Here is a 15,877-nt window from a genome sequence, read left to right as displayed (position 1 = left end):
ATAGTGTAAAATTTGACATCTTTGTTATCACCGAAAATGGCCCTTACCTGAGTCACCAGCAATGAACAGTCGCTTTTGTAAAACCAATCTCATCAAAAGGTAAAAAAAGGAAATATTTTGCTTTATTAGTATGCAGGTTTAAAGAGGAACCGGAGTCGAAAATCCCGAAAAGAGTAAACACAAAGTCGGCAATGAAATAGAGTCACTAGCAATGAACTGGCGCTTTTGTAAATCCTACGGTTAGAACAAGACTCAGAGATTGAGTTGTTTTTTTGATGGAGTGGGATGAAGCCAATCCAAAGTCAATGGATAAAATTGGAAGGAAGAGTCATCAGGACCCAGGAGAAGGATCTCAATTAGAAGCAGGGCCTAGGAATAGGACCTCTTTCTTTGGACCACTGAACCAGGGCTAATGAAGCAGTATCCATCTTATAGCTTAGGTGTGGTCTTGTGCAATCTACTAGTTGCCTCCCGTACCAGGGCTTTGTTTCTGGAACCCTCCCTAAAAGCTTCAGAGCCCGAGGCAGATTGACCCAAGACTGGTTAAGAATATGACAAACATGAGGCTGAAGAATGGCTCAAGCGGAATTTATTGGTACTGTTGGGGTACTGAAGAGGATAATTGTTGTGAGAAATAAAATTATTTTTCTGCATATTTTGGGAGGGATCGCTAGTGTCAGAGATGAAGGACTGAGTGTAAGCATACAGCTACTGCAGTGGGTGAGGTAATTTGTGTTTTTTACACCATCCAAACTGCTTTAATTCCAGTATTGCCACTGAGATCGTTCTGTAAGTTGCAATTTTTAATGACCTATTTTTGAGAGTATTGGACAATTTGACCTTCTGTATCATTAAATGAACAATGTGGGCAACGCTGCGTGTGTACCATTTTATATTTGGTCTAGGAGATGCAAAGGTGTGCACTTGGGATGTGGTGAAATTTAAGGCTGGAGATGTTTTGCACGAGAGCATCAGCACTGATGGTATTTTCCTCTTGGCCCACAGTGAGGCGGGCCTCACAGAGTTAGGGTTGGCCTCATTGCCACGTGCACCATGAATGTTGAAAACGAGGACATGGACAGACCATGCGAAGAGCTGCCAGTCCCAGAGGCGTAGATTGGGTATCTTGAATTCTGAGATGTCAGAGCCCTTCCACTTCACTGGTGAACGTATTGACCACTTGAGTAAATCTAAAGGTGCTGTCATATCTTTGTTTGCCTCTTGTGTGTCAGGTCAGGTGACGAGTTTGCTGAGCAGGGACAGCAGAATGAGATCATCTCCTAGGCTGCTAGGGTTAGAGGTAAAAGGTTAATGCGTTTTCGTTGAAGGTTTATAGACTGACTTACAGGTGACAGATTTTACCAGAAGGCGTCATGTAAACTGTGCATCATCTTTCAGCCGAACTGCGTAAGATTAAGCTTTTTTTCTATATTTTTTAGGATATTCTAGTTAAAAAGTGGTAGCGCTGAGAGTATAGAACCAGATGTGGTTAACCAGGAGTCACTGAGGAGTAAATAGCTAAAGCTGCTATCATAGTTAAGGTTGTGAATCCTTGTGACATGTTGGCAATACCCATACAGTGAAGAGTCCACCTCTGATGAAAAGCCCCGAATTGCATGTGATAAGCGCTGTCAATGGTAGATTCAGCAAACATTGAGCAGAAGCATGCGAGACTGTGGGTCGAACAAATGAGGCTTCTGCTGGGATTGTTGTGCCTACTCCAAGCTTTGTGACCACTTGTGGAAATAGGAGCGCAATTTCCCTCATGGTAAATAGGTCACAACCCTTTTGATTAGGCACTTGTCAGGTTTTCTTGTGCTATCTACTGGTAAAGAGTGAGACGTATGAGCGTATGGGGGAAGGGAGGTGCGCGTGGCTGCAGCGAGAATATGCCATGGGCGCATGGGAATTGAGCAGGTGTGATTTGATGGTGAGATGCTTAGTGGGTCAGGCAATGGTGATTTCTGGACTTTTTTGCATGACTGTCCATACCTGGAATTGGAAGCTATGTCTCTTGTTTTGGTTGGTGACTTGATGTTTGTGAAGTGGAGAAGCGCTCCCCTGGGTTTGCAGAGTTTAAGAGAAGGTTTGAAGTGGATGGTGGCCTGCAGAAACACAGCCTCACACTCCTTGTACTACACAGGGTTCAACAAAGTACACAGGGTTCCCCATAATGCTTGGTGATAATAATAAACAAAAGCAGCAACGTCACTGCTACGCCCGGGAACAGTTGTAATTCAAGGCGCGTGAACTCGCGTTCCGTGGCTGCCTTACACGGCGCGAGGTCTCTGTGAGGGTGACAACGTTCAACTGGCACGCGCGGTAAAGCCGCGTGCTCGGGCTTGAGTCAGAGCGGGCGGATGGATGGACTGCTGCTGCTGGTGGATGCCATTGAGAGGCAGCGGCTGGAGGCGGTGCCCAAGCGAAAAGCGGCATAGCCCAGTATCCCCGCACAGTATCACAACCCGCCGCTCGCACCCTAAATGCCAAGGGATAGTCACCGCGGCCTCGAACTGGGCTATACCAGTGCCCCACTTTCAGGGGCTACCGTTCCTAGAGGCTGTGCTCGGAGGGCCTGTAGGAGCATAGGGGCGACAGGCAGCCCGGCAGAGATGCCACACAGCGGGAGCCCAGCCTCCTGAGCAGAGCTCCCACCGGGGGAGGGCGGAGGCAGCCGCGCTCAGTATGTCTTCGTCGCTGGGGGCCCCCTGGTTTAGGGCCCACGCCCGGCCCCCGAGATCCCTGACCTGAGCCACCTGACCAAGGAGGAGCGCAGCAGCATCATGGCAGTCATGGACCGGCAGAAGTAGGAGGAGGAGAAAGAAGAGGCCATGCTCAGGTAAGCGCCACCAGCACCGGTGTGTGTGCGTGTGAACAGGGGAATTCTTGTAGGGAAGATGGAAGCTATCGGAGTGCCTTTTGGGGATGCTTTGGGGCGCCATATCGATGGTCTTATATAGCTGCTGAGCAGGCATCTAGGAAGCTCTACCTCCTGCACTTCTATTCCTTCAGGGGAGTGGAGAATAGAGGGTACAGAGTGGACCGAACCACCGCGAGACACTGAGCGAGAGAGCAGCGGCGCGCACACTCGGAGGCAGCCCCCACCGCGTGGGCGGCGCACGCACAGAAAGGAACCCAACACCAGGAGGTGCGGAGCGCACGCACACACGCGGTGCCCAGCGCTGAGGTAGGACATAGGAAAAATCCTATTTCTTGGCTCATTTTCAGGACCAATTAAACTATTGCACTGCTTCACCCTGAGGAAGACAACCAACGCTTGGGACTTGAGCAGGCAGGGCACTTTGCAAGGGCAGATGGGAGGGCACTATTAAGTTCACAGTAGAGCTCTTTGGAAGAGATGAAAAGTTGTCTTAATTCAACGGAAGGGGGTATAGAAGGGAACTTTAGAAGTGAGGTGAGGTAAGGAGGGGAGTATGTGCATGCGTGAGTGTGGCTGCGCGCGTGTTTGAGAGAGGCGAGAGGCGCTGTGTGAATGTGGGACAGGAGATGTGCACGGCGCCGGGCTGGACTTGCGCGTCCACAAACCCGAATCGCTGCGCGTGCCCCGGTTTGTCTCCCTTGAGAGGCATCTCGGCAACAATAGGTCTCGAGGGCGAGACCTAAAAACAACATCTGCTCCCTCAACAGCTGAAAATTGACGTCTGCCTCCACAGTATTGCCAAATACAATATTACCCCCTCAATACAAAAAACACACAAATGCCAATTATTTGGCAAATTATAACTCTTCCTCCCACATTAGGTGAAAACACTGCCACCTACACAGGTGATCAATACAGGCCTGATTTTTACTAGGTGAAAAGTAATTGCCCTGTAATCCCATTTTCTTTAGCATGAAAAACCCCAGAATGCTTCCTCTGCAAGAGTGAAGTCCTAGCTGCCATGAAGCAGGTTGAACATGACTGCCACCTTAGCAAGAAAAACACAGGACGACTTAGATGTTGAGGGATAACAATATAACCGCTGCCTTCGAAAGGAACACACAACTTCCTCATCAGTAAGTGAAAATACCAAATCACCTCCTCAACAGGCTAAAAGGCTTTCAATTTCCTTTTCAGACAAAACACGACTGACTTCTGAAAAGGTGAAATGGGTCACACTCTATAATAACTGCCATGTGAGATCACAATCTGTAATAACTCCCTGGCGAATGGTATTGTTCCCTCCTTTTGTAAAACAACTTTAGTCACCCTCTCTTCAAAAAGGATACTTAAGAACCTAATATCTCTTCCAACTATCCTATTTCCATTCTTCATTTTTGTACTAATATTTTAAATATTTGGATGAATACACAGATCATTTCTTATATTGAGGAAAACAGTGTCCTTAATGCATTTCAGTCCAGTTTCAGACCCTCATTTAGCCCAGAAACAGTGCTAGTGGCTGCAGTCAATGACATCTGTATGATCTTGAAGCAGGGAGCCCTGAGTCTCTACGTGTCCTTGATCTGTCATCAGCCTTTGACAAGATCTCACATGCTGACCTGCTAGAACGATTAAACGTTATTGGTTTGGGGGGACAACGCTCTAAGATGGTTTGAATCCTTTATTGTAAAATTGAACACAGGCTGTTCAGAGGGCTTTATTCCGTGCATATTTTAAAGGTACGCCCTGTGGAATCTCTCAGGGATCTGTTCTCAGTCCAACTCTCTTTAATATATATGTTGCTCCATAAGCGTATCGGATCACCTATTCTGGGTTCTAATTTTATGGCTATGCTGATGGCACGCAGATCTCAGACAAGACAGAGGTGCTGATTTTCGGTAATCCTTAAAATTGGTGCCCTGTGCGGTGGCCCCAGGCATAAGGGGAGTGCCCTAAATTGGCAACTACTACCTGGAAACTTTAATATGTATACCATATAAAAAGCTAATGGCCACTTGTTTTTTTAATCATAAAAAAATTATAGATTCATCCATTCATTCCTCAATACTCCAGCAGCTGTTAATACAAGCCTTGATTCTCAGCAGGTTGGACTATTGCAATGCATTGTATGTTGGTCTCCCTGCCTATCTTATGCGGAGACTGGGGAGGCAGTTTTGAGTTTTACTTGCTGTAGACTAGCAGCATGTATCACCTGCTGAGAAGAAATTAATGCCATTTCACTTCCTGAGCTGGAGGTTATTTCTCTTTTAGTGAAGGCTTAGCGATGTTTTTACTTGCTAAGACAGAAGTCTCCTCTATAGTCTGTTTATGGCTATCCACATGCTGGTACTGGTGGGCATGTCGGTGGGTTTGTCATGCTGGCAAGGCAGATATATGTTCTCTCCTTTTGAGGAGGTAATCATATTCTTTTACTTGTTACTGGGACTGTTGGGTGTTTTCTGCTGCTGAGTAGGCCTTTGTGTTTTTAACCTGATGAGAGCGCATTTATGTACTCTCACCTGCTGAGCAGGCAGTCTTGCTTTTACCTGCTCAGGAGATATTTATGTTTTTTTCCACAAAAGGAAGAATTATTTTCGTTTGCTGAGAAAGTTGTGTGTTTTCTTCACTCTTGTGGGCAGTTGTGTGTTGTCATCTTCTGGCGGAGGCCGAGCACAGCCGTCTAGACGAGGGGTGCCTTTTAAGCATGCCAGAGATGGAATTGGTTCGAGGTGCTGGATAAATTGCTTTGTGGCAGATGCAGAGAGCCTTCAACCAACATCTTTTCTTAACTGGGAGCCAACATTACCAGTTGCACATAGGCACTATCAAATCTCTGCATGCCAAATATCAGTCTGGCAGCTGTGATGCGTGGAAACATACAACTGCCTACAAACCATGTACACATGTATCCATACTGCGAGTACATATAACATACAAATGCCAGGCAGGGGGCAACCATGTGACTGCATCCCCTGCAGGTTTAAACCTATGACTGCACATCTAAAGGTTGCAAAGGACTGCCCGTCAGCAACAAAAAAAAGACAGAATTGTACAGCATAATTTTTAAGATATCCTCATCAATTATCCGCTATTCCTCATTTATTATTTCCTGAATCATCACTCCTCTTCGATCACCCTCATTAGCCATCCGTCCTCCCTCATCCCTCAACCATCATGTGTCAGTGTCATCATTCTAAGCTGAAGATGAATTTAATGCACGGCTGTTCTCTCGGTAAGTTAAAACACACGACTATCAAACCAAGGGGCAAAAACATATGACTGACTGCTCCTTTGGCATCTGGAAACATAACAGCTCCTCTCCTGCTCCCCTCTCTTTGCCCCCTCAGTGTGTAAAACACACCACTGCATACTTTACTACCATAATGTAAACACTCTGCGCTGCGGAACTGGGCAGGGGGCCTACCGCCGGTCCGCTTTCTTCCTCTCCCCCTTAGCCCCCGCTTTCATTTTAATTTTATTTAGTGCATTTTTATAAAGCGTGGACATTACCCGAAGGTGTCAGAGCGCTGTACAGTAGAGCTAGTTATGTTACAAGAGAAAAGTGGTACAAAATAGAAGATTACAAAGACTAAAAATTAAGGGTATACAAACACAAAATCCACCACAGCACGCAGGGGTGAGGAATGCACAGGAAAAAATACAAATTTACAATGAAGAGCGAACTTCCAAGAGGGGCCTGAGAATGAAGGGTACACAAGCACAAATTGCAACACAGAACGCAGGGGTGAGAAATGCACAGAAAAAAATACAAATTTACAATGAAGAGCGAACATACAGAGTGCAACCACTCTCCCCAAAGACTTTTAGATAACAGGGCACAGACGGAGCCCCCAAAGACCCTCGGAGCAGTTAGATTCACAGGATGGTTGCTCTGGAGCCTCAGAACTAGAAACCACATGAGCTGGGCAGGAGGACCATTGCTCGGCAGAGGGAAATGGCACGGTGCGCTCGGGGTGGCGCTGGTCACAATAGCACCAACCAGACATGACAATAGACCCAATTCAGGGCAGACTCACACAGCCCGTCTGCTCCCACCTCCAGCCCACAGAAAGCCCCCATAGGAGGGCTGGAGGTCTGCCTGTCACTGGGAACGCCACCCATGAACTGGTGATTCCAACTGGGGCCCGTCCCTCCCCTCTCAAAGCATATCCGCTCTATGCCTTCTCCACAGCTCAGACCGCTTCCATCCCCTGAAACTTTCGCAGAGACAGGGCTAGGGGGCAGAGGGTCACAGACAGAGTCCACGTGGGTCTGCTGATCGCCCCACTCCCCTGTTCAGGGTGCAGCCAGAGTAGACGGCCAGGTTATTTAAGCGCTGTAAAACAAACATATGCCCCACCCTCACCAGAATGTGTCCTCACTAAACTTCAAGGGCCTCGGGCGCAAATGGGGCCTCCTGAAGGGTTCCAGGGGTCTGGGTGATTCCTGTGGACCCCTGGCTGCTCCGGCCCGCAGGAAACCTTCAGAAATGGAAGGCCCGGGCCTACGGGCCGTTTGGAGAGACATCGATGCGCCTGGGACTCATGTTAATAGAACCAACCCCATCTTTTCACACCACATCCAAAGTGAACTTCTCCAGAGCTCAGGCTAGTCCCAGGTCCAGAATCCCTTCAGGGACCCCTCGAGTGACTGGGGGGGGGGGGGAGGGGGGGTGGTGCTGAACCTGGGCAGCGCGCTCTGAACATCTCCCCTCCTAGCAGCGCCAGGCCCAGGGAGAGCGTGGAGTAGAGCCCCTGCAGCTCCACTCTGCCTACTGATTAAAGGTTCAGCCCCCCCCTAAATTTTTTCTTAGCCCCCCTCCCCCCCCCGAAATTTGGCTCTAGTTGCGCCTCTGGCATAGGTCATGTTTATTACGGAGGTGGGGGAAGTTACTGGACACCGGTAGACCAGCGGGCTGGGACTAGGGCCTAGCTTCAGGGTTGCTAGGATGACAAATTCCCATAGCAGGGGTTGAGAAAAAGACCCCGGGGCAGCAAGCTCATTTCTAACGAGCATCTTTGTGAGTTTGTCGCTGTGGAGAAATAACTCTCCTGCGCGCTGTGCCAGGCCCTGGGGAATGTTTTTAACTTAAAATTGGGCTTAAATGCGATCACACAACCTCTCAAAGCCATTTTTATCCCTCTGCACCCAAGCCTTCCTGCGCACTCCCGCTGGTATGTGTGTGACCTTCACCCCACCACCTCCAAATTACACTTGAATCTGCGCTGTGTCCTGCATGCAATCTCCGCGTGTTTGTGTGTCACCAGGCCTTTCACTTTTAATTTCGAATCCGGCCCAGTTGTGACGGTGCCACGCCCCAGACAGAGCCGTGCAAAACTGAACAGAGATGACGGTCCTGACTACACTCACCTGCAGACAGGGGGCCGGGGGGCTGGAAATAATTAAATGTTGTGCCTCGCTCTCTTTCTCCATCGTCGACTCGTCTCTCTCTGGCCTTTGACATCACGAGATGCCTGCCTCCTTGACCTCGCCTCACCATCACGCGCATTTTGCGCGAGCCCAGCCCCAATGCGCATGATCAACACCCAGACCCTACCCTAAGAGGTGAACTACACCTCGGATTGTCGGCCGCGCGCAGACGCAGGGGCCGGGCAGAGGAGACATCTACGCGCTGCGTGCGTCATGGATCTGCAGCAGCAGCTGCATTTATTTAATACATTATTCATTATGAATTGCCTAAATCGGACACGGCCAGTACAGAAGAAGTTCACAACAGTAAGTACTACTGTACAGCAGGCACTCACGTTGATCTTGAGTGACGGTGCACGTAAGCAGGGGAGGATCGCCGGAGAAGACATGAAGCCTGATGCCGAGACTGACACGCGGAAAGAGCCAGGTGAGTGGGGGTGTGTGGTATTGGTGGGGGAATGTGTGTGTGCATGTGTCTGAGTGAGCCGCTTAGTTGTGTGTGGGGGGGGGGGGGTTCTGTGCGCTCCTCTGTGTGTGTGTGCGCGTGATTGAGAGGCGAGAGGCTGCCTTGCTGTGCACAGTTGGAGCAAGAGATGTGCACGGCTGGGGGGCGGGGCCAGGGGGCGCGTCCACGAGGTGTAATCGGCGCTCGTGGCCAGATCTAGGTCGCTTCACAAGGAACTCGGTAACAATAGGTCGAGAGCTCGACCTAAAAATGCACTACAAGCAAGTGCTGAGGTTATTTAAACAACAATGAGTTGTGCTGTGAAAGAATGAAATGTATTGATGATTGGGTGAAAATTGTGAGGTAACTCGGAGTGTAAATTGAATTGGTACACAAGGGCTGTTTATTGACCATCAACTGTGATTGAACTGGGTCATTCAGGCTGCTAAAAAGATGACTGGCTAGAGCGACTGTTGATGTTGGACAGGATGAATAGCAGTTCGGGAGCTCTGAGCAGTCAGCTGTGATGTTAAGGAGAGGCAATGATCTTGCGAAACCTGAGGGCCACCGGTAAGAGGAAGGTGATGTCAGAGCTTTTCAGCAGACTGAAGGAGGGTAAAGAATTTGATCCCTTCAGGTAATCCATAACAGTGACTGGTAGGGATCGCTCCCAGGAATTAACACATTTAAGCCAAGGCATCAGTGTTTAAAAGATTGGAGAAAGGCCTTCTCCCTGCCTCCCTTTCTGCAAGACCAGAAACGGCTGCATATATAAACCAGAGATCTTTTTAGGGGTTCCCATGCAGCATATTTAGATATGCATTTTAGGGACATAGATGGACGGTGACCAACCTCACTCTGTTTAAGATTCTTTATAAGCTGAACCTCTGAAGGTTTATGGAAATGGAGGACGCAATTATGCAACAACGTTGACTAAATTATTTGGCATGAAAAGGCTAGTTATGCAGCACAATGAAGCGCACTCATTGGCAGTATTTTGGCATTTTTTCATTATAGCATACAGCCTGGACAAAAGTTGCACCTCACTTGTACCCATTTCATATCTGAGTACAGAAATCATCACTGGTAAATGACCAGTTACCCTTTGCAAGGGCCTGCCTCGAGGCACTTGTCTTTTTTAGTTGATTTTGATCCGTTTAAGCCAGACACATTTTTTGTTGAAATTTGTAAATTATACAACTAATTATGGATTATGTGGCAAATGCTGTTAATTCACAATTATAAGGAAAACACTACTGCCGCAGAATCTCATAATTCACTCCATAGCGAAAGTTGTTTAGTGGCTTTAGATATTAAGACGTGAATTATATTATATATTATATATTATATTAATATTTCAGAAAGAGAAAGGAAATCCAGAAAGAAAATGACTCTTTAAAGGATTTCCCTTCTCCCACAATGCTCACCTGGCATGATATCAAGCCCTAACTTCTCCACTAGTGAGAAGTGAGCAGTGCACATCGATGTGCTTGCTGTCTCGAAACGGGTCTCTATCGGGCTGTTGGGCGCCCTGGCACTTTTTTCAGGACTGCAGTGTGCCAGGGCTCAAAACAGAGCCCGATAGAGACCCGTTTCGAGGCCCCCTTTAAAAAACTGCCGGTGCTCAGACCCGTTGAGACCCGGCCCACTTAAAGCCCTGGGTGTATGAATTAACATTGTGATTGTTGAACATCTCTGAGAGATGCCGGTCTCAAGTCCCATAATGTTACCTTTAAATACACCTCCTTGCCACAAAAAGATGATTTTGGGGGTTTTTTCTGGAGCCAAAAAGACTACTCGTTCTCGTGTAAATTTATATTCCCACACTCTCATTTTTCTCGGGGGCGAGCAGTCAGATTGCTCTGACCAGGGCCACTGGAATTTTGTGATTTTGTTGCTGTAGCGTTCTTCGCATAGTTATGGATTTACAACATTTGCAACATAATCCGTTATCTGTTGCATAACGTAAAGATTTTAACAAAAAATAGATTGTTTCCGGCTCAAACGGGTCAAAAAATGCTAAAAGAGCAGGGATGTGTATTGGTGTGCAACAGAAGGCACTTCATAAAGGTTGACTGTTCACCTTTCAGATGCATATTGCTGTGTTTGTGTGTAAAACGTGTACTAAGAAGATGAAACCTTTTTTTCCAGACTGTTAATAGGTGTAAAAATAACAAAATAATAAACGGATACTATCACAAAATGTGGCGCATTATGCCTCATAATTTGCATGTCTTTGCCACATAATTTCGGAAACTCGACCTCATAATTTTGTCCTCCCTTGCCGCATAATAGCAGGGGTCCTGTAAGGCCCAGCAGAAGGCATCTGTGTGCCCTTATCTAGGAGGCTATGACTTACCCTCTCCTTTGGTTGGGTTTGTCCGTGTCTGGGTCCTCCCTCGCCTCCGGACTCGAAGCGATGGGGCTCGGCCCGCGTGCCTGCAGCTCTTCTTGGACCGTTTCTGCTTCCTGCGACGGGTAGCCGTTGGGGTGCCTGGATATGCCATGCACCTCGAGGCTGGCGCGGAGCGGCGACCCCCCAGCTTTGTACCCTTGTCGTGAAGGCCCAACCAGCTCCACCGGCCCAACTGAGCAGCAAAGAAGGATGAAATAACCCAACATTGCGGTGGTCCAGCCGCACAGACCCTCGTCGATGTTTGTCCTTCAAAGGCCCTTCACTCACTGAGGGACTTTTCTCCCCTGCCGAAAACGTAATATTAATTAACACGGAGGAAACCCGCTTTCAGCAACAAAGGGCGGAAAAAAAACGTCAGTCCCCTCCCAGGCAGTGTGGAAATGTGAAAGGTCAACAAACAATATGAAGCCTGTTCCTGCAGGGAAAGACCCTGCCGCAAAAGGGCAGGGGTGGTTTATTCAAGGAAGCCCAGGGCCCTGGCAGCCTCTTAAACTTGTCTGAGAACAGGAACCCGGCCTTATCGCCGGCCTGGTCCCGAGGGACGGGGGCTACACAGGAAGGGGATGTTAGCTTAAAGGGAAAAGACTGAAAAGAGGTCACAACAAACCTTCCGCAAAGAACGCCAGTCCCTGACAGCTATCCCACCGCGAGGAATGCGTCATACAGAAACCTATCGGTGTAATGACGTCTTCTGGTGCAAGTAATACATTCAAGCGAGCGAGCGCCGCGGTGAGACAAGGAATGCATACCGTGCCATTAATAAATAGCTCTTCTCTAATAAATAGGGTTATCGAGACAACTGTTTGAAAAAAAGATACATTTCATGTCGACTTTTGAAGACTGACACACCCTGTCCAGCTTGGAGCCCAGGCGCTTGAGAGGTTGGAGAAAGAGTCGAACAGATGTGTCAAGATACCTATAGTATATGGTTTAGACAGGGCGGTGAGGCCACCCACGTTTATGTGGGGGTGGGGCGTGTTTACAATGTGAAGAGGTTGGATCCATTGAGGTGTGTAAAGGCCTCAAGGAGCGCGAGACCATCGCAAAGGAACACATCACTATGGCAACTGAAGCACTGGCCACATTGAAGGATGAAGTAGTGATGGAATGGACCTGATGCTCGAAATACGCCAAAGGGCTTGAAAATGTGGCAAAAAAAATTGAGCACGATAGTTGATTACAAGAGAATGATGCTAAAGAAAACTGTTTTCATCTCATGGTCGCCATTTTGAACATCATCCATTCATTGGTAAATCTGGGTCTCTACCTTATATGGAAACTTCGGTGGCCCATTTGAAACTACTGGTCCGACGTTGATGTCCACATCACAATGTGCAGTTTACATCAGTTTACATCGTCTCCAAAATCTTGTTAAATAACCATGATGAATCTGAGTTGTTTGGACAAGGGGAGTACGTGTTGCCTGTGTAAACTGGGTTGGGCTTTACCCAAACCCCCTTCTCCATTCCACTATCTTCCTTGTGGCCAAAACAAAGACAATCGGGTTTTCAGGGGTAAGTGGGGAGTGATTCATTGTATGTGAGCCCTCGTGACCTAAGTCGAGTAGGGATATTGTGAGACAGTTTTGCTGCGTTCCGCTTCAGTGCATGTCTTTGGGTTAGGTCTTTCCCGTGGATTTCATAGACCTGTCCCTTGCTGTATGTGGCCTAACCTATACCCAGATGTGGGTCCTATGCTCATTGTGCCATTGGAGCTAAGCTACATCTGACTGAAGACTCACAGCCAGAGTGATAAAGGTCTGGGTTCGCAAGGAGTATCTGTTTGGCAGTTCGGGCTGGACTGTTTCTATTGGAGAAGGGTCGAGACTGATTTGTGTGGCTGGGTCCAAACTGAGGTGACATGGAGAGCAAAAGAACAATGGGTTGGAATGCTACGCCAACTGATTGCCTGTGGTCTGACTTATATCATGTGAAAACAACAGGAGTGTATCCCATAAACCAGGTTGAGATCTGGGTAGGTGCGGAAGAAGAAGCTACAATATCTCAACTGGTATCATTAAGGGAGTCAATTAGACAAGAATGTACAATACATTACAGGGAAGGACGAAGGGAGGCTCAGGATTAGTTTTTGAAATGTGCACATGGCATCATATAATTAAAGGCACAAAATAAAAAAGTACAGTTGTAACAGCACTGTAGGCAAGGAATGCATAGGTATCCCAAATTAGACTTGGTGCACAATTGTGCTTGTGACACAAAAAAGTGGAGACGCAAGTGACAATCTGAGATCCGCAAAAGGCACACAGTGAAAAATAGGGGGAATATGTACAGTGAAATCAGTGGCTCAAAGCAATGATTTACAATGATTAGATCGGAAATGACTGAGTAATTTGATTGAACCACACAAGGTTATGCGTCGTCAGTTGCACTGAGAAGTTGAAGACATTTCGATCCTACTAAATCAGGATCATCTTCAGAACTGGGTTGCAGGATGAGCAGTGCTGGGGCTCTGGTCAGGTGATGTGTGTAGGGTCACGCAGCGAGCAAGGCCTGCGTCTTGCGGAGCCAGAGACTGGACGGGGCACGGTCCTGTGTCCACAGTCTGGCAGGAAAGATCAATTCGAAGGTACAAGGGAGGTGCAGTGAGCAAGGTCTGCGTATGGTGGAGCCAGAGGCTGGAAAACCTGGAAGGGGCACGGATCCGTGTCCACAGTCTGGCAGGAAGGATCAATCCGAAGGGAAAGGAGGTATTGAGTGGTTGATTTTGTGGAGGCTCAGACGGATATCCAAAGTCCTTGGGGGAGACACAGGGTCAGGACTGACCACCTCTGTGTTGCTGTTCCGTGAGTGCGATAGACGTCGGCGGCACAGGGGTTTAGGAAGCTGGAGCTTTTCAGTGCCCACGGTGTGGGTGCCAATACAGGAGATTGTATAGTGCAGAATTAAACCAGCAGGTGTGGGAATGCTTCGATTAGCGTTAGACCGCCACCTGACAGTCCCAACGTCTCAGTCTTCACCCACTAGTGCCGCTCTTTCTAGTGTTTCCGTTTCTGACACTACTGCTGCAGCCCCTGCCCCACTCACTTCTCCTCCACCCACGCCAGCCACAGAGGCGGGAGCCATTAGCTCTCTAGTCCCTTCTATTAGTTCCGTTTCTACTGCTACACCCCCTTTCACCCCTATAACCTTGTTCCCCTACAGGATGGTACCTGTCTCTGCATCCGCTCTTTCCCCTTTGGGTGTGACCCCTCAAATAATCTCAAATGCTGAGACCCCTGTGTGTGGGATGCATGAAACGAACTGGACAGCAGCGCGAGACTGCATGGAGAGAGTGTTGGTGCATTCTGCAGTGGGTGATGAAGAAAAGAGAATGGTAGTGAATCAAGCAGCTCAGTGGGCTCGAAACCCGATCTGTAGTGTGGAAGACCTGTGGAGTGTGATGAAAGATTATGAGCCTTTCGTACAGCAGTATGCTCTTAAGCACATGTCGGCCATGTTAATAGGACTGTGGGAACAGTGTTTTCAGGGTGTTGCACCGCAGATCATCTACGACATACAGGATAGGGTATATGCTGCAGGTAGGGCTCCTAATGAGGTTTTTGCCAAAGTAACGACACTGGTGGCAGACTGTTCAAAAAGGTTCCGACAATAGGGGCACAGCACCCTATGAGGGGGGTTCATCCCATTTACCTTCCTGAAATAGCAGAACTCAGCAGACACTGTAATTAGACCACAGGTTGATGCTCGGTTCCAGGAGCAGTGGATTTATACTCCTTGAAAGAGGAGTGAGATCCTATCCCTAAAGAGTCAGCTGCCAGACCCCTGAAAAACCCAACTGCATATTATAAGGAATTGACAGAGGCAGCCTCCTCCACAGTGATGACGTTAGCTTATATGGAATTGTTCTTTGGTCTGCTGGTACCAGTGGATATATGGAGGCAAGTGCATACGCAGGATCATGCATTGGAGTTGGGTCAGGGGCGTAACACAGGCCCCCGCAGCCCCCGTGGTGCGGGGGGGGCCCACACGCTCCAGGGGCCCCCTCCATGGCCGTGCAGCCAGCAACCACTTTACCTTGTCCAAAACTTGAGGCTTCTGAAAGGAAATCAGGTTTACGTTCCTGTCCCTTAAATCGGGAACTGTGTACGGGTTGCCATCCTTTTTTGCTCCAATACTTATTTTTGCCATGGCCCCCTACCTTTAGCGTGGCTCACCTTTACGAAACAAGCAAAAACTATATTGCCGATAAGTAGGGCGCTCGGTCATCTCATTTTTTCCAGGACGCACATATCCACCCGGCTGCAGACTGCAGTCTCCAGCAGAGCACCCTCCACATATGTGGTGCTCGTGAGCCTGTGGGGCTCTTTGTTGGGCTTTATACGCCTTCACCGCTGCACTCCTCTCTCAGTACATGCAAAACTCCCCTCCCTTTAATCTGTAAGTACCAGCCGGCTCTGCACTCAGCCGCGCTGTTCATATTTGCACTCGGCTACCAGGCTGAGTATGGGGAGCTTGAGATTTCACAACATCACCGAAAACCAACTTCGCTGTGCGCAGCTCTCAATGCAGAAAAACTTCAAAGAATACTCACCTCACGCGACCCAGTGCGCAGAATCACAAGCTCATGCAACCTGGTGCATTTGGAAGGAGGGTGTCGCCAGCAAGGCGGCGGCCTAACGTAAAATGATGGCTCCCCTCCCCTCAACAGTGAAGGGCCCCCAAAGCCCACAAATACAAACAGC

General features: G+C 48.4%; 1 protein-coding gene across 1 annotated transcript in view; it reads right to left on the bottom strand.

Moving 5' to 3' along the window:
* The window catches only part of MMRN2 (multimerin 2), a 197,912-nt gene extending 186,439 nt beyond the window's left edge, over window positions 1-11,473 (bottom strand). Inside the window, exon 1 of the mRNA XM_086922022.1 lies at window positions 11,119-11,473. Coding sequence (XP_086778148.1) covers window positions 11,119-11,381 — 263 coding nt within the window. The 5' untranslated portion in view covers window positions 11,382-11,473. The remainder of the gene's footprint in view (window positions 1-11,118) is intronic.
* Window positions 11,474-15,877: the final 4,404 nt, after the last annotated feature.

Source organism: Lissotriton vulgaris, chromosome 5, assembly GCF_964263255.1.
Source record: "Lissotriton vulgaris chromosome 5, aLisVul1.2, whole genome shotgun sequence".
Classification (NCBI taxonomy): Eukaryota; Metazoa; Chordata; class Amphibia; order Caudata; family Salamandridae; genus Lissotriton; species Lissotriton vulgaris.
The sequence above is the reverse complement of the archived record's forward strand: the minus strand, read 5'-3'. Positions and strand labels throughout refer to the sequence as shown.